General features: G+C 37.4%; 1 protein-coding gene and 1 long non-coding RNA gene across 6 annotated transcripts in view; one reads left to right on the forward strand and one right to left on the reverse strand.

The window, feature by feature from the left end:
* The first annotated feature begins 4,739 nt into the window (after positions 1-4,739).
* Positions 4,740-27,521, forward strand: part of ANKRD50 (ankyrin repeat domain containing 50) — a 50,711-nt gene continuing 27,929 nt past the window's right edge. Inside the window, exons 1-2 of one of the 5 annotated variants that reach the window (XM_058192539.1) lie at positions 4,740-4,870; positions 7,070-8,255. In XM_058192539.1, coding sequence (XP_058048522.1) covers positions 7,777-8,255 — 479 coding nt within the window. In that variant the 5' untranslated portion in view covers positions 4,740-4,870; positions 7,070-7,776. The other 4 variants (XM_058192534.1, XM_058192538.1, XM_058192537.1 and 1 more) reach the window with 4 other exon arrangements.
* On the reverse strand, positions 14,903-26,478 carry LOC131202915 (uncharacterized). The gene is made up of 3 exons (XR_009156248.1): positions 26,377-26,478; positions 18,043-18,095; positions 14,903-17,308 (listed from the first exon to the last, which is right to left on the reverse strand). It is a non-coding gene; the product is annotated as an uncharacterized LOC131202915 (long non-coding RNA).

The following is a 27,521-nucleotide window of genomic DNA, read 5'->3' on the forward strand; positions in this document are numbered from 1 at the left end:
GCTAAAAGAAATGTGTTAGTATCTCAAGTGCCTTTATTTATTATTTAATTCATTTAAATCTAGGGCAACGCTGCTGAAAATGGAGAGTACAAGAATTCATGATGCTACTGCATTAATTTAAAATAGATCCACAATAAAGGTAATCCTTGATTTTCTAACAGTTCCTTTAGTGACCATTCAAAGTTACAATGGCAGTGAAAAAAGTGAGTTATGATCATTATTCACACTTACAACCATTGCAGCATCCCCAGGGTCATGTCATTTACACTTGGATGCTTGACAAAAATTGACATATTATCATGGTTTTTCACATAGTCATCTAGATGTTTCGATTGGATTTGGCATTTTGATCAACCTATCAAGTCCTTCGTAATGACCTGGCAATGTTGTTGCATGGTGTTAACCAGTGATGACATTCAAATTTTTTCCCTACCGGTTCTATGGGCATGGCTTGCTGAAGGGGTCCTGTGACTGAGTGGGTGTGGCCAACTTGATGTCACTCACAGCCATGCCCATTCAGTCACAGGACCCCTCCACCAAGCCACGCCCACAGAACCCGGTAGGAAAAAAAATTGAATTTCTATCTACCTATTTTCTGCCCAGGCCTGGCCTAATCTGTCAAAGGCTTCCCTCTCTCCCTTTGCCAGTCCCATTTCCCCTCCTTCAGAGGCCCCGGCCCTAACCCGCTTCCTCCCCCATGACCACCTCTTTCTTTGGGCTTTGTCACGAGATGCCTGCAGCTGCCTCCTCTTTTTTTCGGTGCGGCTGGACGCTTCTTGCAGCTAAAAAGAGATGGCGGCTGCAGACTTCTTGCAGTGAAAAAAATTATCGATCTCCATCTGCTCTGCTTGTCAAACGTGTCGCCGCTGCCCTGTTCTATGTGCCAGCCGTGCACGCCCACCCCATTCTCTGTGCCAGAACGGAGGGACTTGCCTGGGCGCTGGTGGCGGCACGTTCGAGAAGCAGAGTGGATGGAACTAAAACACGTATCTTGGCATAAACTTTCAGGCATCCAAAAAAAAATATCTAACTGTAATACCTTTATTAATATTTAAGACATTACATATTTAAGAAAAAATAAACTTAAATGTGTTCCAAAGCAAATTCACTTGGAAATATATGCTGATATATATAATGGAACTTACTGCTTGATAAATGGGTTTAGGATAACAATGTCAATTTTATTGGAAAACTATATGCATGTTTTCCTGAAATATCCTACAATCATTAATTCTGCCTACTCAACAATAAAGAATTTTTGGGATTGTAATAATATTTATTAGCATTATAATTAATTGGAATGATGCCACACAGTAAGCCTCACTTTTATCCTTGCTGACAAAGTTTTGCCCTATGATGCAGCGTTTTACCCAACTGAAAGTATCAAACAGGCACAAGAGCTTTGTAGTGAAGAAATGGATTCCAACATGATGTAATATCATGATGTAATATCAGAAGGTATCATAGTATGATTGAAATTCTTTTCAAAATAGTTGTTCACTTTCTTGCTTTTCAAGTTTTATCACTGACATAGAACTCCACCCTTATGTGATTTTTTTTATTGTAAACCTTACAGTAACTGAGGTAATTTCTAAAAATAACCTCTATTAAAACTATTTTACATTAAACACACACAATTTAATTTTTGTAAATAATGCACAAACTATTGTTACAAGAAAAACACCACAAATAGTTGCTGCTGAGTGATATAATTTTTTATGTTCTTAATGTAATAAAAGTTTAATAAAGTATATTAAAAAATAAAAATAAAACTATTTTACATTGCTTCATCATATTAAAAAAAATATCTTGGATGTTATTCTGAATTTTTAACATACTAAATTTGAAGCTAATTCTGGACTTACCCTTCTTTTCTCTAATAATATATTCATAGCTGCAATTAATGTAGCAATTTATAAATTTCCAGGTTGGAGGGAAAAACAGAATAAGATCAAGTATAGTTTTTCATAAACCAAACTTTAGAGCTTCTTTTTATCTGAACACCTTAACATCTCTAGAATTATAAACTGAATGGAAAGGCAAATTTTGATTCCCAGGAATGCCTGCTATGGCTGAGTAAGAGTTTACTCACTTCCCAAAGGGCAAATTTGAAAATAGCATGGTACCTGACAAAGCAGTTGCTGTGTAAAGAATGCATAATAATCCTGACTGTTCTCTTTTAAGTATAACTTGATTATACCATCCACTAAGGGTGCTGCTACTTCCTGACTAATATTCACTTGCCAATAGAGTCCTTGGCTTACGACCACAATTGAGCCCAACATTTATGTTGCTAAGTGAGAAATTTGTTAAGTGAGTTTTGCCTCATTTTACGACTTTTCTTGCCACATTTGTTAAGTGAATCACTGCAGTTGTTAAATTAGTGACACCATTGTTAAGTGAATCTGGCTTTCCAATTACTTTGCTTGTTAGAAGATCATCATACGACCCAGGGACACTGCAACCTAAATAAGAACCAGTTGTCAAAGCATCAGAATGTAAATCACGTGACCATGGGGATGCTGCAATGGTCATAAGTGTGAAAAATGGTCATAATTAACTTTTTCCAGTGCCATTATAACTTTGAACAGTCACTAAATGGACTGTTGTAGGTCGAGGACTATCTGTATAAGCTAAAGCATTTGGACATGCGAAGCAACTAATGACTTCGGTGACAGTTCACGGTTTAAATTTCATATGTTCTCAGACAGTGCTATAAAATCTTCAACCTGAAGCCACCGCTTCATTGTTAAGGCCAACCATATTGACTTTGGCATTCTCCCCAAATACTTTTCACCTCAGATATAATTAGTATTTTATTACCTAATAAAAATGTAATGATTCATCCACTTATCATTTACAAAATTGGGGAAATTCCCTACTCCATGTGCCTTTAATATTTTGAATGGAATGAGGGCTGAGGCTAGGTTACTTCCAATGTGCTTTTTTAATTCAATCTGGTTGTAATGATCAAAGAAGGCAATTTTTCATTTTATATCTTAACTCCGTTATTCGAAGTTTCACAAAGGATAACAGCGCAAATCAATTCATACTGTATATTCAATATTACTAAATTCGAATAATAAAATAATAAATTCGAATAATAAATTCGAATAATAAATAAACTAACACATTATGACACAAATGATACAAAGCAAGGAACTATGGCATTTATAAACATACACAGGTTTTGGTATTTGCTCCCTTTCTAGTACGTAAAATTTAGGAAATATGGATTTGTTATGGGAATTGTAGATCCACAGAATACTTAATTGTTTGACAAACGCTAACTCTGAATTTAGTTTAACAATAACAACACAGATTTGTAAGTATCTCCTGCAGCAAAAAGGTTTGTGTAGTTCAGATATTTTTTAATTTAGGAAAATGTTTTTTGTAAACTTTGACCTATTCCCATTCTCTGCAGCTGCTTTTTGTGAAATATAAAAAAAATGCAAGGAGGTTGTAAAATATTTACAAATCTCCTTTCATCCCAAGAAGTCCAAAATAAATTTATTCTTGAACTATGACTCTGATTCGCTTAACAACTGTGGCAAAAATGTCATAAAATCAGGCATGGCGCATTGAACAACAGAACTGGTTGCAAATTTATTTATTTATTTATTTATTTATTTATTTATTTATTTATTTATTTATGTATCTATTTATTTATTTCTCACCATTATGTTTACAAATAACTCAAAGAAGTGAATGCGCACAGTATCTCTTCCTCTTCCTATTTCCCCCACAACAACAACACTGTAAGGTGGGTTGAGCTGTCTGAAAGTGATTGGCCCAAAGTGACCCAGCTAGCTTTCATGCCTAAACCAAGACTAAAAATCAGAGTTTCCTGGTTTTCAATTTGGTCCCTTAGCCACTAGACCATGCATTTCCATCATTTTGGTATTAAGAATGCAACTTTATTGCTTCCCAAAAATAAGACCCTGTCTTATATTTTTTGAACCCTGAAATAAGCGCTTGGCCTTATTGCCATGTGCTCAAAAGCCCGATTGGGCTTATTATCAGGGGATGTCTTATTTTAGGGGGGAAAGGGTATATGAAAAAGAGCTTCTAGGAAAATTAATTTAGGATATTAAGTCTGAATCTTATTTTTCTCCATTTTCCCTCCCTCTGTCTCCCCCCACCCTTGTGAGATAATTAAAGAATTTTTTTTTAAAAAAATGTTCCAGTATAAACTTCCAGTATAAAGTTCACATCCATTTCATGTATTCATAATCATGTTTATACTTTTATTTGTTATCTTATATATGCTTGACAAAATAAATAAGGACCCATCTCTGTGTTATGATGCAGTTTGTTTTGCTGCTTTTTACTTCAGAGCAGTGGTTCCCAACCTTTTCTTGTTTGAGGCACAACCTTTTCTTGTTTGAGGCACCCTTGGAAAGCCTTTCAAAAGTTCCCGGCACCCTTATAAGGAAATAGATATTTAAAATCTCCGTAGCTCAAAAGTTCCCGGCACCCTCAAAAGATCTCACGGCACCCCTTAGTGCCGCGGCACACTGGTTGGGAACCACTGCTTCAGAGCAAGTGTGGTAGTAAAAAAAAAAAGTCCTGCTGTAAATGCACAAAGAAGTAAAAAATGGCAAAGAGAATGAAAGGGACTGATGTCTAGAGAACACAAACGAGCAAAGGCAATATGCCAGCCAGACTAGTTACTCAGCCGGTAGCTTTCTGACCCCGACTAAGGGCTTTTTTTTTTCCCCCAGGTGATCCGAAGCAGCATCTCCGAGGCCTAACCACGCCCCTTCCCCGCCCCAGGACAAACACAAAACAGCTTCCACCCGGAACGAAAGAGGAGTGGCCAAGGGCGGAAGGCGTGGCTTCGAAGCCAAGCGGGAGGCGGGCTAATGATGTAGGTTAAAAGAGGGACGGAAGAGAAAAGGGGGTGGAGGGTGCCTGGCGTCGGAACCGTTGGGCTTCGGAGGGCCGGCGCTGCGGGGCACCGCTAGGCTTTCGCGGCGGGGGAAAGAGCGGCGGCCACGCCTGTCTAAGCCTTCGCCCGCCTTGGGGGAGCGGCTTGAGCGCGGGAGGGGAAGAGCCAGCAGCTGCTGCCGCTAGTGCCGCCTTGTCCAAAGAAGAGGAAGCGGGGGAGGTAATTGAACAGCGGGCGCCGCTGCCAGGATAAAAAGCTTCTTTGCCAACCTCTCTTGGTCAGGCTGGGTGTGGAGGGAAGGGGCCGCATTCAGCCGGCGAGCCATCCAAGCAGCCTGTTCCGCTCTCGCGGTCGGGATCCCGGATAAGGGCTGAAGATAGCGCGGCGCCTTCGGTGTTCTGCAGAAGACCCCGTTTCGAGCTAACAAAACGGGCTCCTTTTATACCGCTGCAAAGGCAGCGTCGGGAAGGGAAACAAGACCGAAGTGGCGCCGGAGATTGGGGTTGTCTTGCCTTGCCCCGAGTGGGGCTTTTCGCTACTTGGGATTTTCGAAAACTCTCCGGAGGCCCCTTCCTGTCATTCTCCTGCCCGGACGCCAAGAGACCCTTGCAGAGGCGTCCGCGGTCCGGCACCTTCTTGCGCGGAGCCTGCCTGCGCCCGAGCTCTTCTTCCCCGCTTTTGTCTTGCGCGAGGCTCTCGCTTGTGCCCCGCAGCCTCGGTCGGTTGGGCTCGCTTTCTGAGCGCCTTCAAGCGCCCGGGCGAATCCGAACGGCCGTGGGCGTAGCAGCTTCCTCGATCTGCTCGCCAGGGTCCTCTTCGCTTTAGCCCCGGTGTTAAAACGGAGAGCGGGGTAGGTGGGTGGATGGGTGGGGGAGTGAAAACAACCACGGGGACCCGGAAGGGAGACCGAGTCAGTTGTGGGGCGTGTTTGCGATCGGAATCTCGCGAACTAGAAAGAAGAGGGAGGCTGTGATCCAAGTTGGGGAGGGTGGGTAGAGCAACGAAGAAAGAAGAGCCGGGGCTCTTGGCTCCCTTTCCGCCTCCCCTCCGCAGCCGAAGACCGAGAGCCAAGGGTATATCGATCGGAGCGAGGCGGAACAGAGCGGTCCGTCCGTCCGGCTCGCTCTCTGCTGCCGAGCCTTGTGTGCGTGTCCCCTCTGTATGGTCTCCGTTGTGCTGGCGCTGGGGGAGGAGGAGGAGGAGGAGGAGGCAGGCGGTGGGGGGGGGATGGGGACAGGGCGTGTGTCTGTGTCGAGCGGTGGATCCGAGAAGCAGACGGGCCGCCCTTTCGGTCGCTCGACTGAGTCCACTTTTTTTTTTTCTTGGCCTCCTCCCGCCCTTGCGCCCTTATTCTTCTTATCCCTTGGCCAAAACGCGTTGGACGCCTCTGGAGATAGGAGCGGGAGGGGTGAGAGAGAGCGGGATGAAAAGGGGGCTTGTTGCGTCCTGCCGGTTGTATCAGCTGAAAACGCGATAAGCCTGGCCGTGTGAGGCTGGCGAGACAAAAGCCTGGGGACGAAATGAAAAGAAAGCGTTGCCGTAAGGGAAGCAAGGCGAACAGATGACAGAGACTGCAAGCTGCAGAGCGACAAGGCGAAGGGAGCGGGAGGGGGAGCCGGACGGTAAGTTCAAACGTGGCTTTGGAAAGCGCCGGCGTTTCCTAAGGCTTCCAGGCTTTGAACAAAGAAGGCGAAGAAAAACTGTTCAGGGAGGTCCCGAGGTATAAAGGGGAAAGCAGGTACGGAGTGGAGGGTGGGTGGGGTTCGGATGGCAAAGTCTCCTGGGCGGCGAGTCGAGTCGAGTCGAAGGCTCGAGATCTGTTTTCAGAACGACATGGGGCTTTGCAAGGTTTCAAGGTCACTTGCCTTGGGGATAGAAGACAGGAATGTAATTCTAGGTGGTATCCGCAAAGCTTTAATTCTTCTTGCTTGGGAGAGATATGGAGAGAAAATGCACCTTTGCTTCTTTATTTATAAAATTGATTGGCTATATTACCATAGAGTAATATATTATTATCTATCCTTCATTTCCAGTGTCTCCGTGTTGCTAGCTTGAATGCAGGGAATGGATTTGGGGGCTCCTCCTGTTTGTACATTATACAGATGAGTGGCTCTATTATGCAAAATGAAGTTCACTGTTATGTATAAACTAACAAATGTTTGGTACTTTTATTCTCAGGCCAGGACAGAAATCCTGTGGTTTGACTGTTGCAATTGGAAACTAGCAGAGGTTTACTGGAATACGGGATGACAAAGAAAGTACTGGGAAGAAAAGTTCTATTTCTACTTTACTGGGTTCATGATCATCATGATTTGAAGGACAGATTTGGACTACAGAGCTTGTATGAACTTTGGAAACTACATATTAAATGAAGCATATCCATTTATTTGCAATATATGCTGCATTTGCTGATGGGAAAAATGATCTGCTTTTAGAAGTTGCTAATCTGGGGAATCTAAAAGCCACATATATTTGGAAATGACTGGAATTTAGAGAAGAAATGTGGGAATTCTTCATGCATGTTATCTCTTCTTTAGATGCATTAATCTCATAATAGCATGCAGCATTGTAAAGTGCAACTATAATCATGGCATTGTGCAACCTTTTAAACGATGCATCATTGAGCTTTGCTACCAACATAGCTATACCTCTAAAGAGGATTTCCAGCAAAACAATATCAGACATATTTGGATTGAAAGATGCTTCTCTCCCAAAGATGCCACTGACTATTATGTGAAGGCATGAACAGATTGGTGGATTGCAGTCTGTCCTGTGGCATAGTTTCATGCAACGGGCACTTTGGCTTGGATTTAAGAATCTGTTGTCTTCAGTGAAACCTAAGATGTGCTCTTGATTTGGACCTGTCTCAGAAGGTAGTCTGTAAAATGGCTCAGACCAGCTTGCTGCAGGGGAAACAATTTTATTGCAGAGAATGGGTTTTTCACAAACTACAGCACTGCCTCCAGGAAAAGACAAGCTTCAGCAATAGCTCTGCCAACAAACCGTCCATTGTGCTGAATTCTGGGTCTAATGCTTGTGTTGTCCCTGGCAAGGGAGCATCCTGGGGTGTTTTGTTAGTAGGAGGTCCTGGTAGTGGCAAGACAGCAGTTTGTACTGAATTATTATGGCCAAGCTCACCTGCAAACTTACAAAGAGGTTTACATCACCAAGCACTAGCCTTCCATTTTTGTAGGGCACAGGACTCTGATACGCTCTGTGTGGGGAGGTTTATTAGAGGCTTAGTTGCCCAGATCTGTCAGAGTGGACTGATTCAGGGTTACGAGGACAAAGTGAGAGATCCAGCTGTTCAAAGTCTCCTGCAACCTGGGGAATGTGAGAGAAACCCTGCTGAAGCTTTTAAAAGGTAATAAACGACCCTTGAGTATGTTTCTTTCATACTGCTTGAGCAAATAAGGTGCTTTCCTAAAAACAGAAATTGCTCTTCATGTGGGTGGTATTTTCTGCTTACAGGAGTTGCTCAAATAAGGCCTGTGGAAAAAAGTTCACATGGAAAGATAAATATTGGGCATGGTATCCTGAGAAATTGGTGTGAATCACATTCTAGATTGACATCTTCTGATAACTCTGGGACTAGGAGTTGGGAGGGAAGAAGAAAGATGAAAGGTAGTTAAAGATTAGAATGTCTCCATGGTTATATTGATAGAAGCCCTTGCTTTTAAAGATAAATACCTGTTCAAAGTTTTCACAGTGGCTTTCTGGAAACTACAGTAGAGGAAAAACCAAACAAAAACCTAGCCAAGGTCATGTTGATCAAAGCATGCGCTCTAGTGCTATCTTGTTGATGTTTCATTTTCAATTATAGTTTATGTTCAAGTATAATTTGAAGTTTATTCAAGATGGGAAAGTGTTACAAAGTGTTGATACTGCTGCCAAAAAATCGGAAATAGCTTTTTTCAGCCAATGTGTGAAAAGATCAAAATCTGATGGGACCATTTTATTCCTGAGTAAAGGTGCTTCTACCTAAAAACCTGAAATTCTTCCTTCACGGAAATGGAAAAACCAGCAAAAGTTGTAGGAAAAAAACAAAGTATCTTGAGCAGATGTCATTCAATAAAAGCTGTTCTGAAACTGTACAATATTTGAAGACTTAGTCTGTTATATTGTCTGCAAAATAACAATAATTTATGAAGTAGATTTTGGGGGCTATTTCATTTGAGTTGTCATTTGTCAAATCTGGACAATGGTATACCTGTAAAGAACTTGTATTTAAACAAAGTGCATCATTAACAATAATTTTTAATATATTAGGCTTCATAAATATATAAGTTACTGTTCAGTGATACCATTCTTGATTTGAAGGCCTGCAGGAATACTTTAAAAGATGACAACAGTGTTGATGCAGAATCATTATTGACAATGAAACATATTGAATCACTTGATGGTTGACTATTGTTAAACTTTATCTTGATATGCATTAGATATGGAGCAACAGTGGATATTAAAAGCTTTCTATAATTTGCCAAGTCAGAGAAGGACTATAAAGAATATAAACTATAATGGAATTTTATCTTTTGTGAAATTTTAGATATAACCAGGGAAAGAAAATCTTCATTGATAGCTATAATTTATAATTCTGTAATGTTCTAGAACAAAGCTGACTCCAGATCTTGTATGTTATAGATCTTATTAGTACTCCACTGTATATTCATTGGTGAGGAATTGGGAATCTATAATCCAAAACTCTTAGGAGGTATCATGAACCTTATTTTTTGTGGTAATGAAAATATTAGTGATGGAGGCCTGCATCCTTATATAATGCTTTCACATATGTGAGAAATCATTGTGCACTTCCCAATGAGAATTTCCCCCTCCAGATCAGAGGATTGTTGAGGAATAAATAGTATTTCTCCCTACTTCTAGTTAGTTCCATTCATATAGAAATTGATGGGAGTTCCCTCTCTCCTCAGTTACTTGCTGCTTTACAATTGATTTTGGTTGACTTATATAGGCCTTTCCTGGTGTGGGCTGTTAACATTTTTCATATGTAGTCTTTTACCTACATCATTGTTTCTCAACTTTGGCAGCTTGAAGATGGGTGGACGTCAACTCCCAGAATTCCACACATCTTCAAACTGCCAATGTTGAGAAACACTGATCTATATGGAATGCTTGTGCAGCAGTCTTCCAAACGTTTGTATATGGAACTGGGTAAGTCCTAGGTGAAAGAACAACCCCAAGTGAAATGAACATCATAGGTGTATTTATGAAATATTCTACAAAATTTCTATTTGATAGATTGCCTTAATGGTTGTACTTATCTGTCTGCTCAGTTACTCCTAACACTTTCTGTGCCTAGAAGCAGTCTTTTATTATTTATAGGCTAAATGATTTACTTTTATTATCTGTTAGTTCTTTTTAGAGCCATTGTGACATCAACTTGATAAAAATGCTCTTGGAAAGGCTACTTTGCTACTTTTATGATTCTACAGCACCTACCACAATAAGAAAATACTGAGTTAAGAACTCAGTTAAGAACTTAAATACTAAGTTAAGAAAATACTGAATAATAGCTATTTGTTTCTCTAATATAATCGTGTTTAGGTAATATTGTGGATTAAGAAAATGTAGGAAACTATGGTTTTCTACCTGAAGTCTCAGCAGACGTATGGTGAATGATGAGGGATATTGAAAGTTGCTACCGTATTTTCCCAAAATACGGTCTTATATTAATTTTTGCTCCAAAAGATGCATTAGGGCTTATTTTCTGGTTAGGTCTTATTTTGGGAGAACTATGGTACTAAATGCATCCATCTGGCTGACAATCTTAACTGGGGCTTATTTTGGGGGATAGCGCTTATATTACCAGAATCCTGAAAAATGCTAGAACTTATTTTCCGGTTGGGTCTTATTTTCAGAGAAACAGGGTAGTCAAGCCATACACTAAGTTCTTCATCCCTGAGTTGACTGGAACACTGGAAAAGAAATGACATCTGGATTTGATTTCCAAATCTTAATGCCATTTTTCTGACTTTTGCAATCAGAATCTCAAGAAGAAGTTCTTATTTCTTTGATAAAAATGCATGACATTTACAAACCTTAAAAGCACCAACAATTATTATGGCTAGCAACATTGATGATGGACAAACTCTGGAGAATATCTAGTTCATCTCATACTATATTTCAGAAACTTTCTCCAAAACCTAAGAATTATTTTATTCTGCTCCATACTGAAGTCTTGGTTGCAGGTTACTGCAGCTTTAAAAACCTGTAAACAAAACTGCATCTTGAAGTTCTCTTTTTGGAATGCCTATACAGTAAGTCAGTCAATCTTCTCTTTAATAAAATCAGAAATTAGAAATGGAGTTTGAATTTTTTGTTGTGGCACAATAAAAATGAGAGTAATTTCTGTTTTACACAGACACATTATAAATGTGAAATTTGTGTGGTTTAACATGTAAATAAGAATGCTTCCTAGAGATATATTTTAAGCTCTTAAGGCATGTGTAACTTTATAAAAGAGGGAGATAACAAAGGCTGAGATAAATGGGGCTGAGAAAATAATATTCATCATTGATAATTTTCATAGTCCTTTATGGAACAAGTTAATCTGAAAGTCCCAGTGAACTTTGAATGCTTTAAAACACATAATACCAATATTATATATATTATAAATATTATAATAATATTATATACTATTCTGCACACCAGAACAACTAGACACAAGAACAGTTTTTTCCCGAAAAAACTTTTATCACTCTGCTAAACAAATAATTCCCTCAACACTGTCAAACTATTTACTAAATCTGCACTATTATTAATCTTCTCATAGTTCCCATCACCAGTCTCTTTCCACTTATGACTGTATGACTGTAACTTTGTTGCTGGCAATCCTTATGATTTATATTGATATATTGACCATCAATTGTGTTGTAAATGTTGTACCTTGATGAAGGTATCTTTTCTTTTATGTACACTGAGAGCATATGCACCAAGACAAATTCCTTGTGTGTCCAATCACACTTGGTCAATAAAAAATTCTATTCTATTCTTTAAAGTACCATAATATGTAAGCAGACAATAATTTGAGCAGTTATCATTCTCCAATTTAGGACCTTTTACATACATTTGTTATATAATTCCCAACCAACCTCCAGTACTGGCTGAGTTGAAGTCCTAAATCATGAGAGCATAAGGTTGGGGAAAACTTTTTTATGTCTTAGTTTGCTCACGTGGGCGTTTCCAAATGTGTGGTATTGGTGCAGAGGTGTTCAAATTGTTCAGGCTAGTCCAAACATAGTAAGACTTGCACACATAGTAACATAGTAACATAGTAAGACTTGTACCTGTGTGATGGGGATCTTCACACAGTGTTTATATTCTGAGAGCAAGTCTTAATAACTTTCTAACAGAGATGATAAAATGTGTTTACATGCCTTAGGTGTTCTGATGACATTTAGGAAAGGGTGTAAGACCTTAAAAGCCCTTCAACTTGCTGAGAAAATATTGTTATCCAACTCCAATTTACAGGCCTCTTTAGAGCTGCTGGTATTGGATGTTCTTTGAACTGGACAACTATACTGGAATCATGTGCAGCATTTTTAAGCACATTCAAAATGCAGGATTATGCTTCTACTCAGTTACTTGAATATAGTGTCATTCAAGAACAGTAAACCTACATAGAAAGAAAATATAATGTGCCATGTATAACTTTTATTATTATTTAATTTTATTTTTATCTCATCTTTATTACTTTTCTAAATAACTCAAGGTAGCCAACCTATATTCTTTCCTCCTCCTATTTTCCTTTCAAAACAACCTGGTAAAGTGAATTGGGCTGAGAGGGAGTGACTAACTCAAAGTCACCCGCCCTGCTTTCATATCTAAGGCAGGACTAGAACTCACGGTTTCCTGGTTTCTAGCCAGATGCCTTAAACTCTAGACCGAACTAGCTCTGTCAGATGAAAAGGTTGTATAAAACACATTATTACTACAGGACAACTGAGATCCAGTTTCCTAAGATGATTCTATGTATTTGTCATTGTTGCATTATAAGTTTTATTGGCATGATTTAGGTTATAGCTTGAAAAGAAATTCTATAAATAGCAAGTCATGTGTTTTAAAGACATGTCTACACCAAAGCAGTTCATATATTATGTGGTTTTCTGAATAGTAGTTCCTTGACTAAACTACAATTTGCACAATGTGCACAGTATGTTGCTATCAAACAAATCATATTATAGAGAAGTTTGATTTTATGGTGGTGATTTCTTAAGCTTCTGTAATTATTGAACTGGAAGGCTTAAGTCTCAGTCTGTTTGTGGGCTGCATACACTGAAAGTATGATACAATCTTTAAAAGTGAGTTAAAACCTCTAGAAATAATTTTCTTTTTCTATCTTATTCAAATCATTTAAGTAGATGACTGATAACTAATATTAACAATATTTAATTGTACACTGAGTGTAAATATAACAAAATTTTAGCTTTTGTTCTATTACTTTTTTAGAGTACAGCTATCAGTCTAGGAGAATAAAAGTCCACAGTGGACTTAATTGAGTATGTAAATCTAGCCACCATTTTCTGTGGCCATTTGTTTCTTAGCTTGTATTAGCAAGCTGTATTAGCCTCAAAATTAGCAAAATGTAATCATAACTCAGCCTTCCATCCTTCCGAGGTGGGTAAAATGAGGACTCAGTTGAGAACTCAGTTGTTGAGTTGTTGAGAATTCAGTTGTTGAGAACTCAGTTGTTGGGTGCAATATGCAATATCTGTAAACCACTTAGAGAGGGCTATAAAGGCACTATGAAGCGGTATCTAAGTTTTAAGTGCTAGTGCTATAAGATTGAAGTTTGTGTACATTTACACAAGAAGATCAATAAATTGAAAAAGTATTACATTTATACTGCAGCTTTTCATTTTCAGATGGAGCTGAAGAATGTTATAACTCTATCTTTCTCTTGCATAAAAGAAAGCTCATATCAGCCTTTCTTTTGGCAATTATTTCTTTTTTTTTCTCCCTACAGTTTTTCTCTCCTTGTTTAACCTGTGGCCTAAGACAGAGTTGAGGGAAATCCTACTGTTCCACAGATGAATCATATTGCTAGCCAAAGTATTTTGACCATCATTCATTGTAATGCTATTTTGGTACCAAAATCATTTTCTTAAAAAGTGCCATTTTTTAGGCAGAATGTTAATTGCATCTGAGTTTGCCTGCTTTCCTGCAACATTGATTCGGTTCTGTGAAGAGACTACATTTCAGGGAAAATAACTGAATTCAAAGAATTTTTTATGAAAAAGAAATGCATAGAATTGGCCTGCACTCCTCAATAAAAGGAGCAGCCTTTGAATCTTTCCAGAGCATATTCAGGGCATACAATCAATATAGGAAATCTGGTATGAATAAATATCAAGAAAGATATGGGTTCCATTGTAAAGGTTATGTTATAACATTGCAGTATCCTGATTAGTTTATAAACTATGCAGAATAACACAAACTGCATGACAGCAATATAAGAAACATTAGTACCATTCCATTTTTTTCTTTTTATTACATCTCTATAATTGCTTTTGTCTACAAGTTTGTTCTTAATGCTTTTCTGATCAGTGATGGGACAATTCTTGAAAGAGTTTCTAAATGTCACCCATAGGGATTAAATAAAACAAAACACAGTTGGATTTGTAGTTCTGCAAAACATTCAATACACAAACTGTTTCATGCTATAATCATTTTCAGGTGATGCATTGTTCCAAAATCTTTTGTGTGTGTGTGAGGCAGTAATATAAGAATAGAATAGAATAGAATTTTTTATAGGCCAAGTGTGATTGGACACACAAGGAATTTGTCTTGGTGCATATGCTCTCAGTGTACATAAAAGAAGAGATACATTCATCAAGGTACAACATTTACAACACAAATGATGGTCAATATATCAATATAAATCATAAGGATTGCCAGCAACAAAATTACAGTCATACAGTCATAAGTGGAAAGAGATTGGTGATGGGAATGATGAGAAGATTAATAGTAGTGCAGATTTAGTAAATAGTTTGAGAGTGTTGAGGGAATTATTTGTTTAGCAGAGTGATGGCCTTCGGGAAAAAACTGTTCTTGTGTCTAGTTGTTCTGGTGTGCAATGCTCTATAGCGTCGTTTTGAGGGTAGAAGTTGAAACAGTTTATGTCCTGAATGTGAGGGATCTGAAATATTTTCACGGCCCTCTTCTTGATTCATGCAGTATACAGATCTTCAATGGAAGGCAGGTTGGTAGCAATTATTTTTTCTGCAGTTCTAATTATCCTCTGAAGTCTGTGTCTTTCTTGTTGGGTTGCAGAACCGAACCAGACAGTTATAGAGGTGCAAATGACAGACTTAATAATTCCTCTATAGAACTGAATCAGCAGCTCCTCGGGCAGTTTGAGCTTACTGAGTTGGCGCAGAAAGAACATTCTTTGTTTTCCTTTTTTGATGACATTTTTGATGTTAGCTGTCCATTTTAGATCTTGCAATATGATAGAACCTAGAAATTTAAAGGTTTCTACTGTTGATACTGTGTTGTCTAGTATTGTGAGAGGTGGAAGTATGGAAGGGTTTCTCCTAAAGTCTACCACCATTTCTACGGTTTTGAGTGTGTTCAGTTCTAGATTGTTTTGGTTGCACCACAAGGCTAGTCGTTCGACCTCTCGTCTATATGCGGATTCGTCATTGTCTCGAATGAGACCAATCACTGTTGTGTCATCTGCGAACTTCAGTAGCTTAACAGATGGATCGTTGGAGATGCAGTAATTGGTATACAGAGAGAAGAGAAGTGGGGAGAGCACACAGCCTTGGGGGGGGGGGCTGTGCTAATTGTACAGGTATTTGATGTGATCTTGCTTAGCTTCACCTGCTGCTTCCTGTTTGTTAGGAAACAATGTTAGTAATGTATACAAAATATATTTCTTTTTTCAGTGATAAAGTGCAAACCTTAAAATTGGCTGTGAAACTTCATGATGCTTTGATATTTTAAAATAATGAAATTTCTCCCTACAAACTATCAGACAGAACTCAAACAGCACACCTGTTTTGCACAAAGTAGCTGGGGCGCTCAGTTGTGGAGATTCTTCTTCAACAACTTTGTGCTTGTAATTTGGGGCTTTAAAGCTTCTTGAAATCATTCCTCATCATCATTGAAGGCAATTTCGACAGAATCAAATAAGTCTTTCCAGATTTTTGTATTGGGAGCTGTTGTTATCCAGGTATTTTCTTGTGATGCGCAGTTTGAGACCCCTTGCTTAAAATGCCTTTAATTGCAGACTGAAGTAAAAATGTGGAGGGAAAATGTTCTAATTACTATTGAATAAGGTTGAATTTGTCTATACCTCACCTAAAACTTTGGAAGAGTCAGTTTGTAACTAGGAGGCTCAGAATGAAGTGTACATTTGTGGTGCTAACTTGGTGATGGACTATATATTACACATGAAAGACAATACATACTTTTGACAAAGACTAGTATATTTTGGCTGCAATTCTATATATGCACCTGGAGGGAAGTTATATTAAACATACAAAAACTATTGGTAAGTAATATACAGATAAAATTATGATTGCCCAAGATGACTTTAATTTTAAATAACCATCCTTTTAAAACCATGTTGAACATAGAGAGGTAATCAACAAAATTATTAACATGCTAAGTGTCATTTTTTTCTTTGTTACCATATTTATTTCTAATATGTATTGTAGTTCTATATAAATTCAGTGGAGCTTTCAATTGTGTATGTGTGTGTGTGATAAGGTTGGTTTGAATAAAAATATTGCATTGATTAGGTAAAAACCATTGTTTTATTCAGAATCAAATTCTTTCAGATGTGCATGTGTGTGTATTCCCTGTGTATATGTTGTTCCTAGCAACGTCCTTTTAGTTAGGAGGGCTTGTTGGTCAGAGCATGCTATAAAAGGCAGATTTGAAATAGTGCCATGTTAATGAGAAACAATTAAAAATATGTTTCACTTCTCCTATAGCTCTCTATAAGAACTTTTGCAAAGTAGTATTTGATATAAAATAACTGGAACAGTGATATGCCTCGAGTTGATAAAACATTTTGAGTTTAAATTTTTTTTTTAAGTTTTTTGTGTGTGCTGTTTTTGCAGTTTCAATGTCTTTGCAAAAACCACACAGTCATACATACATATATTCACACAATATTATTAAAGCTTGTAACCTGGACATGACTATGTTATCTATCTCTGGCTTCAGGGTTTGGGACAAAGTTCTGAAGAAAATCTTGATGCAAAAGTGTGCTTTTTGAAGTAGCTTTTTGAAGAGTAGTGAGTAACTTCCACATCTCTATTTGTGATTTTACACAAGCCACTCACTTTTTTATCTTCATTAGTAACATTTAAATAACTGGTTCAGAAAAACTGATCCATACAAGATAAAATTTCTTTTCTTTTTGTTTGTTTGCTTGCTTGCTTCTCTCTGCGAATGCAACACAGGATAACTGTAAGTCAAACAGTATCAACAGAAAGTTATATCCAACTTCAGCTTTACATAATCACTGGCCAGTAAAGGAACAGCTGTAAACTTCTGGATTCTGTGTGTTGCTCTAGGACTGCCAAAGTGTGGGAAGACATTTTTTGAATTAACACTGAGTCATACAGATGTGGATTTCTGGGTTAAAAGGTCTCTTGAGTAATTGTAAGCAAAACACTGTAAGCAAAAACCAGCTATTTGCTTTCCACAATATTTCATGTTTAACATACTTGGATTACCTTATTTTTGTTTTTATTTTTTTTTTGTTTTTAATTTATGGAGGTACATTGGAAAATAAAATAGCAAATACTTTCTCCCTCTGGCTGTTACTTGGAGCCGGTTGAGGGAATGAAGAGAAGCAGAGAAACTTATGTAACTTTATGTTCTCTGTGTTATATAGTGATTTCATTTTCAGGAGAATTCTAGTTGTGGTAGTATATAATGCAGAGGCATTAAAGATGTCAGGGTAATGATTTAAGAGCTGACCAGCTGCTACAATGATGCCATACTGGGAACCAGTCAGCAAGGTATTTGAGTTGATATCACTTTAAGAGTCTGTAATAAGAAGAGGCCCTGTGTGCTTCTGTGCTGTGATTGTTGATTGCTGTTTGTTTGAGGTCTGACTAAAGTATGTGTATGTATATATTGTTTGTAGATATAACCATTATTTAAATACAAACCTCTGTTTACTGTATTTGCTCGTGGGTTGTCTCACATAATCACACTGCACAATCTGAAAAAAGAAATGTTACAATGCATTTTAAAGCTGCAATTGCAAAAACCAGAACCTGAAAACCATTCCTTGGCTTCAGCTTTGCAGGAAAAGAGGTATAGTCTAATCTTAATTTCTTACACATTACATCTTCAGATCAATTGGTTTTGGCTTTTCAAAAAATGTATAAGCAACCCACTCTTTTCTTACTTTCTGGAAACGTATCCCAGGACAATCTTCCTTCATCTTTTTAGTTACCCAATTTTTCAGAATGTCATTCTTTCAACAATGTTTGGCATGAAGAATAACTTGGAGAATTATGAATAAGCCAGTCTACTTTGTGTTGTCTGCTTTTACTTTTTGTTAGCATGAAACATAATTCGTCAAAAATAAATAAGAATTGCACCCTAAGATGTATGGAATTATACTTACAGACATTGTAATACCTATAATTCCAAAGCAGTTTTGGTACCATTTACATCGAGATGCCTGTTCTAACATGTATGCAATAGACTAGATTAACTTGTTATCTAAAAATATAAAAGTTAACTTTAAACTTTAAAACTTAACTTTAACTGTACCAATTACCTAAGAATTAACCATACTGACCCATATATACATGTATAATTACAGGTTTGGATTTTGCTTGTTTGCTATATTAAGACCTTAAAAATTGTGTCTCATTAGTGACTTATCCCAAAAATTGTGATTGATGGCTGTTACTTCAGAATGAATTCTGACCATCAATATCTAGATGACCATATTGCTTAGGGCAGCTCTATATCAGTGATCAGTTCATTGAACACTAGTAGTGTGATTGCCTTGATTTTAACATCATGATGATTTTGCTATTTTAAACACTTTTTTTAGGAACTCATTTTAAACTCATTTTTTGTTTTTTATTTAGGAGCCTGAAATCATATATGTTGTAGTAGAGTTTAATTATCAGCATTATTGAGATTTATGCTGCATTTGATTATTTGCAGTGATTTCTTAAATTATTTGTTAATAATTAAATATTAGAGGAAGAGTGAATAACTAATTTAGGAGCAAAAGTGAAAAGCTAAATCATGCCTGTATGTATTTGAGTAATCTGTAGAAAATAACAAATTTTAAAGTTTAGAATTAGAAGCTATTGTAAACAATAGTGAAAAAGTTATTGCAAACTATCATTAAAAATTTAGATTATTTTTGCAGACAATATTAAATCAGAAGATGGTCTTAGTGAACCAGTTTAGTGCCTAGAGTTGGTTTATTACTTCATATGATGATGTAAACAAACCTAGAAGAGGTTAACTTTTTGTTTTGTTCACATTAAAGTTAATAGCCTATTGTATTTAAATAAGTCATAACTCAGGTTTCTAAAATTTAATTTTGTTTGGATTTATGTGATATAAGGCTAGGGTTTCTCATATTTTGCAAATAGAGAAGCAAGGGAAAATAAATGGAATACATGATTCATTCACAATGCAATTTAGGAAAACAGGTGTTATAATTTAATATTGTACACAAATTTAGCCATAGCACTTTTTTTCTATGTTCCATGTCCATATGTGTGCACACACAGCTAGAGAGATACAAAAAATTTGTACAGTTAGAAAAAAATACAAAAAGAGCTAAAAGGATTTCATTTTCTTTTCTTTTTTAAAATATTTTTTATTAAACAATTTTTTTAAAATAAAGAAATATTAACACTTTTTTCTTTTCAACAGTTTTGCGTCGATAATCAATACTTATACATTTTCTCTCTCTTATCCTAATGTATCATTTTCTAATTTCTGCACATTCAAATGCCCTTGAAACTTAAATATTCAGAGCTAGGTGTCACAGAATGAGGAGCAATATAATTATCTTTTTCTCTTGACCACTTTAATGTCATTTAAAGGACAAGACAAAGTATGATTTAGGTGTTAATTTAAAGAATATCCATAGCCATAATTGTAACCATAGTAAAATGGACTATTTTACAACATTGTCAAAAATAGTTTGTGTTAATAGTTACAATTAGACAGTATTAACTTTAGAGAATCTGGATAGAATATCAGAGTAAAAGAAATGTCTAATTAAAATTGTGTAAAAGGGTGATATAGCTAAGATAGAAATAATAACTAATTATTATTATTATTTCTAGTATTCTGGGCAAGAGCCAGTAGTCTTCAGCTCTGGGATATCATCAAGTGAACTAGCATCTTCTGCACACAAATAATTTGATTTAGTGTGGAGCCAAGTCCCTTTTGATTAATGAGTAAGACATGGTTTCTTCCACAAATTTACTAAATGAGAACTTAGGCTGATCAAAATCTTTTCCATCTAATGCATTTTAGACTGAGTTGAAAGAGTAGAAATGATGCAGTAATTTCTGGGGTTGAGTTAGGGCTGTGAATATAAAAATTTTGTGATTACAAATATTTCACCTATGGAAAACATTTTATAGTTTATGGTTGCTGCAAACTATAGTTTCTATTAAGTTTTTATTACAGACTCTGATGTGCGTGAGAAATTTGAATGTATGGATTTCTCTGCTAGATCTCTCCTCCTGTTCTACTTATCCATTAAGAGAGAAGTATCTAATTGCCATACATGGTAGTGCTAAATATTGCCATAGATATAAATCAAAATGGTATAGACAAAGAATTTGGCTTGCCTTAGCATATATTATGATACAGAGAAGTACTTTTGACTGGAAGAGGTCAAATAAGAGATTCTGAATTGCATTTTACCATAAATGGAAAGATATTGTATGTGCTATAATGTTTAATTTTTAAAGCATGTCATAATAAACTTGTATTTCTCTATTGTTACTGTTTTAGTATAAATTACAGGACTTTGGATGACTTATGTTTAACATCTTAATGATTTGTAAAAGTATAAAACAGAGGTATATTTAAAATAACCTATGGCTAAAGGAAATGTATATAAGGATGTATCGCTGCTAGACTAATATGGAATGCTGAATTTGAACAGAACAGAACAGAATAACAGAGTTGGAAGGGACCTTGGAAGTGTTCTAGTCCAGCCCCCTGCTTAGACAGGAAACAGTATACCACTTCAGACAAATGGTTATCCAATCTCTTCTTAAAAATTTCCAGTGCATTTACAACTTCTGGAGGCAAGTTGTTCCACTGATTAATTGTTATAACTATCAGGAAATTTCTCCTTAGTTCTAGGTTGCTTCTCTCCTTGATTAGTTTCCACCCATTGCTTCTTGTCCTTTGGTGCTTTGGAGATTAGGTTGACTCCCTCTTCTTTGTGTCAACCTCTGAGATATTGGAACACTGCTATCATGTCACCCCTAGTCCTTCTTTTCATTAAACTAGACATACCCAGTTCCTGCAACCGTTCTTCATATGTTTTAGCTTCCAGTCTCCTAATCATCTTTGTTGCTCTTCTCTGCACTCTCCACATCTTTTTTACATTGTGGTGACCAAAACTGGATGCAATATTCCAAGTGTGGCCTTACCAAGGCATTATAAAGTGGTATTAACACTTCACATGATCTTGATTCTGTCCCTCTGTTTATGCATCCTAGAACTGTATTGGCTTTTTTGGTAGCTGCTGCACACTGCTGGCTCATATTTAAATGGTTGTCCACTATGACTCAAAGATCCCTCTCACAGTTACTACTGTTGAGCAAGGTACCACATATATTGTACCTGTACATTTGTTTTTCTTGCTTAAATGTAAAACCTTAATTTTTTCACCATTAAATTTCATTTTGTTAGATAGCACCTTATGTTCAAGTCTGTCAAGATCCTTCTGTATCTTAAGCCTAAACCTTAACCGTTTGTTAACTGTTGTTGCTATATTAGTTTTCAGAATGAATTATTTGGTGATATAGTTTTACATGTGATCTTATTACCTTGACTATTAGCTATGAGTATTCAGAAGAAAAACAAAACTCAATACTGATAACAGCAGACTCGTGTTCAGTCTGTAAGGAGTCATTCTAAGACAGGGGTTCCCAACCTTTTCTATACACCACACCCCTAGAACGTTTCTGATATATTCTCATACCCCCTACAAAAGTAAATAATTATGCATATAATTATGCATATACACTATAATTTTGAAATGGCTAAACCCAAGTTTTCGTACCCCCTGGAATATCGTTTCGCACCCCCGGTTGAGAACCCCTGTTCTAAGAAATACCACTTTCTCCTTCTATTCTCTGCAACCTCAGTTCAACAAAGTAGATTATTTTTATCTTTCAGAAAGACATTTGCTGTTGTCAGAATGGTTGTGCATAATTCAGTGGAATATACTGTAGACAAAAATAGTTTTTGCCTGTTAAATTATATAAATGAGGTTTCCATGATGATTCAAGGTTGAAGTATTGCAAATCCAAAGTAGCTCTTGAAAGATGGTCCATAAATAAGGAGGACCCAGAATTTGGAGGCATGCATCATGAGGTTTTTAGTTTTGGAAGTATCATGCCATTTCTATGTGAAACAGCTACCCTGGTTGCTCATTGCCTTTGCAGACCAAGTAAAGCTGCTGTCTTTGATGAACAAATCTGTGTACAGCTTACACACAAGCTATCACCAGAAGAAAATATATCCTCCACTCTCTAGCCTTTAGCAAGTCACCTTTTACTGTTCCCCTTTTAATATGTATAAAATCAATAGTAAATTCTGCTACTTTTTCCCCCTACATTGAAATATTTTATGAGTGGTGAAGAAAGTTTTGGATATGTTCCTTTTTTCTGATAGTTTAGGAAGGTGCTTAAAGCAAATTTATTCATCTATTACATGTTTTCTTGAATGTAACATTTCTATTGTTTTTAATCTGTGACATGTTAATATGTGACTTTTAAAAAATTTACATTTGTGAAATTGGCCCTGTTAAAGTAGTAGATGACATATATGAAGGGAGACAGTAAGATAAAGACAATATATTCTGGTCCCTGGGTGAGTGGGCCTGAAGCAAATGAGTGAAAAATGTAGATCTCCTTCTTTGAAGACAAAGAAAATTTGACCTATTGAAGAAATTTGTAGCCTTTCCCAGAAATAGACACTGCACTGTGTTGATATTGATCTGACCAGTTCCACCAGTATCTCTTTGCCCCAGAATACTGGGGGAAATATTATACAGTTTGGAAGCTAATATTCATAGGTTTTCCTCTCATTTTAGTCAGTTGAAAGGAAAATTTTAAATTAATAGGAAATAGAATATTATTATTATTATTATTATTATTATTATTATTATTATTATTATTATTATTATTATTATTATTATTATTATTATTTAATTTTTATACCGCCCTTCTCCCGAAGGACTCAGGGCAGTTAACAGCCAGATAAAAATACAATACAATATACAATAAAACCTATTTAAAAAACTTCTTCAACCTTGGCCAAATTAAAACTATAAAAGACATGATATAAAACCCCGTTTAAAATCCAATTTAAAACCCATATTATGCCAGTCCTGCTCGGAAGAATAAATTCGTCTTCAGCTCGCGGCGAAATGCCCGGAGGTCAGGAAGTTGATGGAGTCCCGGAGGAAGCTCATTCCAGAGGGTAGGTGCCCCCACAGAGAAGGCTCTCCCCCTGGGGGTCGCCAGCCGACATTGTTTGGCTGACGGCACCCTGAGGAGACCATCTCTATGGGAGCGCACCAGTTGGTGGGAGGCATATGGTAACAGAAGGCGGTCCCGTAGATATCCGGTTCCTATGCCATGGAGCGCTTTAAAGGTAGTAACCAGCACCTTGAAGTGCACCCGGAAGACCACAGATAGCCAGTGCAGCTTGCGCAGGAGAGGTGTTATATGGGAGCCATGAGAGGCTCCCTCTATCACCCGCGCAACTGCATTCTGGACCAACTGGAGCCTCCGGGTGCTCTTCAAGGGGAGCCCCATGTAGAGAGCATTGCAGTAGTCTAGGCGAGAGGTGACGAGGGCATGAGTGATCGTGCATAGGGAATCCCGGTCTAGAAAGGGGCGCAACTGGCGAACCAGGCGTACCTGGAGAAGACTCTCCTGGAGACAGTCGCCAAATGCTCTTCAAAAGACAACCGTCCATCCAGGAGAACGCCTAGATTGCGCACCCTCTCCATTGGGGCCAATGATTTGCCCCCAACAGTCAGCAGCGGTTGCAGCTGACTGTACCGGGATGCCGGCATCCACAGCCACTCAGTCTTGGAGGGGTTGCGCTTGAGCCTGTTTCTCCCCATCCAGACCCGCATGGCTTCCAGACACCGAGACAGCACTTCGACAGCTTCATTGGGGTGGTCCGGGGTGGAAATGTACAGCTGGGTGTCATCAGCATACAGTTGATAACTCACCCCAAAACCACTGATGACCTCACCCAGCGGCTTCATGTAGATGTTGAACAGGAGAGGCGAGAGAACCGACCCCTGTGGCACCCCACACAGGAGGTGCCTTGAAGTCGATCTCTGCCCCCCTGTCAACACCGTCTGCAACCGGTCAGAGAGATAGGAGGAGAACCACCGCAAAACGGTGCCTCCCACTCCCAAACCCTCCAGCCGGCGCATATGGGGTGGAAGTCGGGGTGAAATTCAGCCGATTCTATCTGGCTCGGGTGAACCAGTAGCGGCAGCTGCGGGAGGCTCCTCCCACCCACGCAGATGTCATGCCATCACTTTTTTGCGATAATTTTAAGCCTCTATGCATGTGCAGAAGGCTTTGCGGCATGCGCATATTTGTGAACCAGTACAGAAGGTAAGTGAATTTAACCCCTGAGTGGAAGTGGGAAAAGCTTAGTTATTTATCCTCTACTAATGAATAATGCATCTCTTACCCATTGCAATATCTTCCTCCCAAATGTTCAGATTGTTTTTCAACAGTTAAAGGAATGTAGAGTTGCAACAACTACAGCAAAAATCTTTCTAATCATGTTCAACTTTTTTTAAAAATGCCTCTGAGAAGTTTAAGTCACAGATGAAATACAGAAAACTAAGGCAGTTTGCGCCTATAACATTCTTAAGAGTTTTTTTAATTTTTAAAATTTATTTTTTTAAAAAAATAATTATTAAAAGTATTTTTTTTAAAAAGTACAATAGATGAAACCAGTTGATGGTTATGAAGCATTGAAGGAAAGAAGTAGTGAAGGACAGTTTCCAGGACTTGCATGGTGCTATTATTTCACAGCCATGCTGTAATGCAATTATTTTATTTGTACTCTTCAATGTTACACATTGCATATAACATTCTGTAGCTTTCTTGAAAATCAAAATCAGAAACTGGCACATTAGTTTTGGATGAAAGTTGGTTTTTGCAACACAAACCACACCTTTTCCAATAGGTAAAGCCATCATTACATGGTTTATTCCTGAGGGGGGAAATTATTTGAGTATTAAAAAGCTGCAGTAAAAGCATCTAGAAGGGATTTTTTCTCCTTTTTCTATACACTTTTATTCTGCTTTATGTGTATGTTTCATTGTATCTTAGAAACATGATTCAAACAAATTGTTAAAATAAAAAAGTATCTAGTGATGTACAGTGAGTGGTGCTTGTGGGTAAAGGACTCATCTATAGAAATAGCAACTACTGGCTACGATGTTTGCTTGGAAAGGATTGCTTGGATGCATTCATGACGGGCATATTAAAATTTATCATGTAACATTTTTTTTCAGCCTCGGAATGCTTTAAAAGTTCAATTATTGGTGAAAGTAATACACAGCTATCTTGGAAAAATGGTGTAAGAAGTATAGGTAGTCCTCGACTTACAACAGTTCATTTAGTGACCAAAGTTACAAGGGCACTGACTTGTGACCATTTTTCACAGTTGCAAAATTTATAGCATCCCCATGATCATGTAATCAAATTTTAGATGCTTGGCAACGGGTTCAGATTTATGACCGTTGATGTGTCCCAGGGTCACATGATCACCTTTTGCAACCTTTGATAAGCAAAGTCAATGGGGAAACCAAATTCACTTAACAACCATGTTACTAACTTATCAACTGCAGGGATTCACGGAACAACTACGGCAAGAAAGGTCCTATAATGGAACAAAAGTCGCTTAACAAATGTCTCACTTAACCACAGAAATGTTGGACACAATTGTGGTTGTAAGTCGAGGACCACCTGTGGGTCATTTTGATTTGAAACTAACTTCCTATGAATTTATAGCAGGAATAGTTGTCCTATTGAATAACTTGTGCAATAAATTCAAATCACATTGCAGTTAGAAACTACAAAAATAACTTTCTAAATGTGCTGAAACACACCTTTCGTTGTAGGATCTCTGGTTTGGGGAAACTGATGGCAACTACAATCTTTAATTGATTTTTGATTATGTATCACCAACTTGTCAATGGTTTAGCAATCACATAGACTTACCTTCTCCAGAATGTCCTCATCCTGGCCCTTCATGTCAGCCAATGGTGTTCCCATTGCCTCTATAATCAAGTTTGTCCTCCTTGTTGCCTATTTTTCTTTTTCTTTCTATTATTCTCAAGAGAGCCCTGTGTTCAAAACATGATAATTTGTGCTATGATTAATTTGTTTGTTCACCTGTTTATCCATACTATTCTCAATAATTTTTTGCACCATCAACATTTACAAGCATCAATACTTTTTCTATTCTGCATAATATATATGTTGCTTTTTTAATCACTAAAATAGTAATTATTTCTGTGTGAAACTGAGGGGAGAGAGGTCACAATTGTCAGTATTTCAATTCAATCAATGTTGATGAATGCTTAAAATATCCAAATTAGTTAATTACATGTAACAATGTGCTATTAAAAGATCCAGGTACATAGGCTGGTCATCTTTTTGGTTGATAAGTTGCAGAAACAAAATTGTGATGCCAGTGTTGATATCTGAATAAAATTATCCTGAACTCCACAGCAGTGGAACCTCTTGGCTTTGTCCAGTTAATTATATTCAACTATAGTTGAGTATAGTTTCTTTGCTAAAGGTGGTAATTTCCTAATCAATTTATCATTAGAGAGACTTGAAACAGCTTGCCTTCTGGCTTATTATGTTCAATTGATTTTCCCTTAGCCCTTTGCTAAGACTGGCAAATTTAACTAATTTCACTTAAAAGAATCTGTACACTACAGTGTACTTCCAGTCCCAATTTCTTTCTATGTTCAAGAATTGAGATTAGATAGCATGATACAATAATGCCAGTTCATAAAGCGACAGCGGGCAATTCTACTTAAATAGAACAATATAATGTCTGAAAGCAGTTCAGGAATCAGGTCATATAGAATACAATGAACATTGGTGCTAATCAGATATTGACATATAGTCATAGAAGAACATTCATTATCTTTCCAGAATGAAGGATAATGAATAAAGCATTTAAATATTGTTTGGAAAGTTCATTGAATGGTGTGTTTTTCTTCTCTAATCTGCCATACTGGCTTGTGATCCTGTTTCTTCAGAGCCAGTTTGGTGCAATGGTTAAGCATCATACTAAAAGCCAGCTAGTGAGTTCTAGTCACACCTTGGGCACAAAGCCAACCAGGTTATCT

Source organism: Ahaetulla prasina, chromosome 8 (assembly GCF_028640845.1).
Source record: "Ahaetulla prasina isolate Xishuangbanna chromosome 8, ASM2864084v1, whole genome shotgun sequence".
NCBI lineage: Eukaryota > Metazoa > Chordata > Lepidosauria > Squamata > Colubridae > Ahaetulla > Ahaetulla prasina.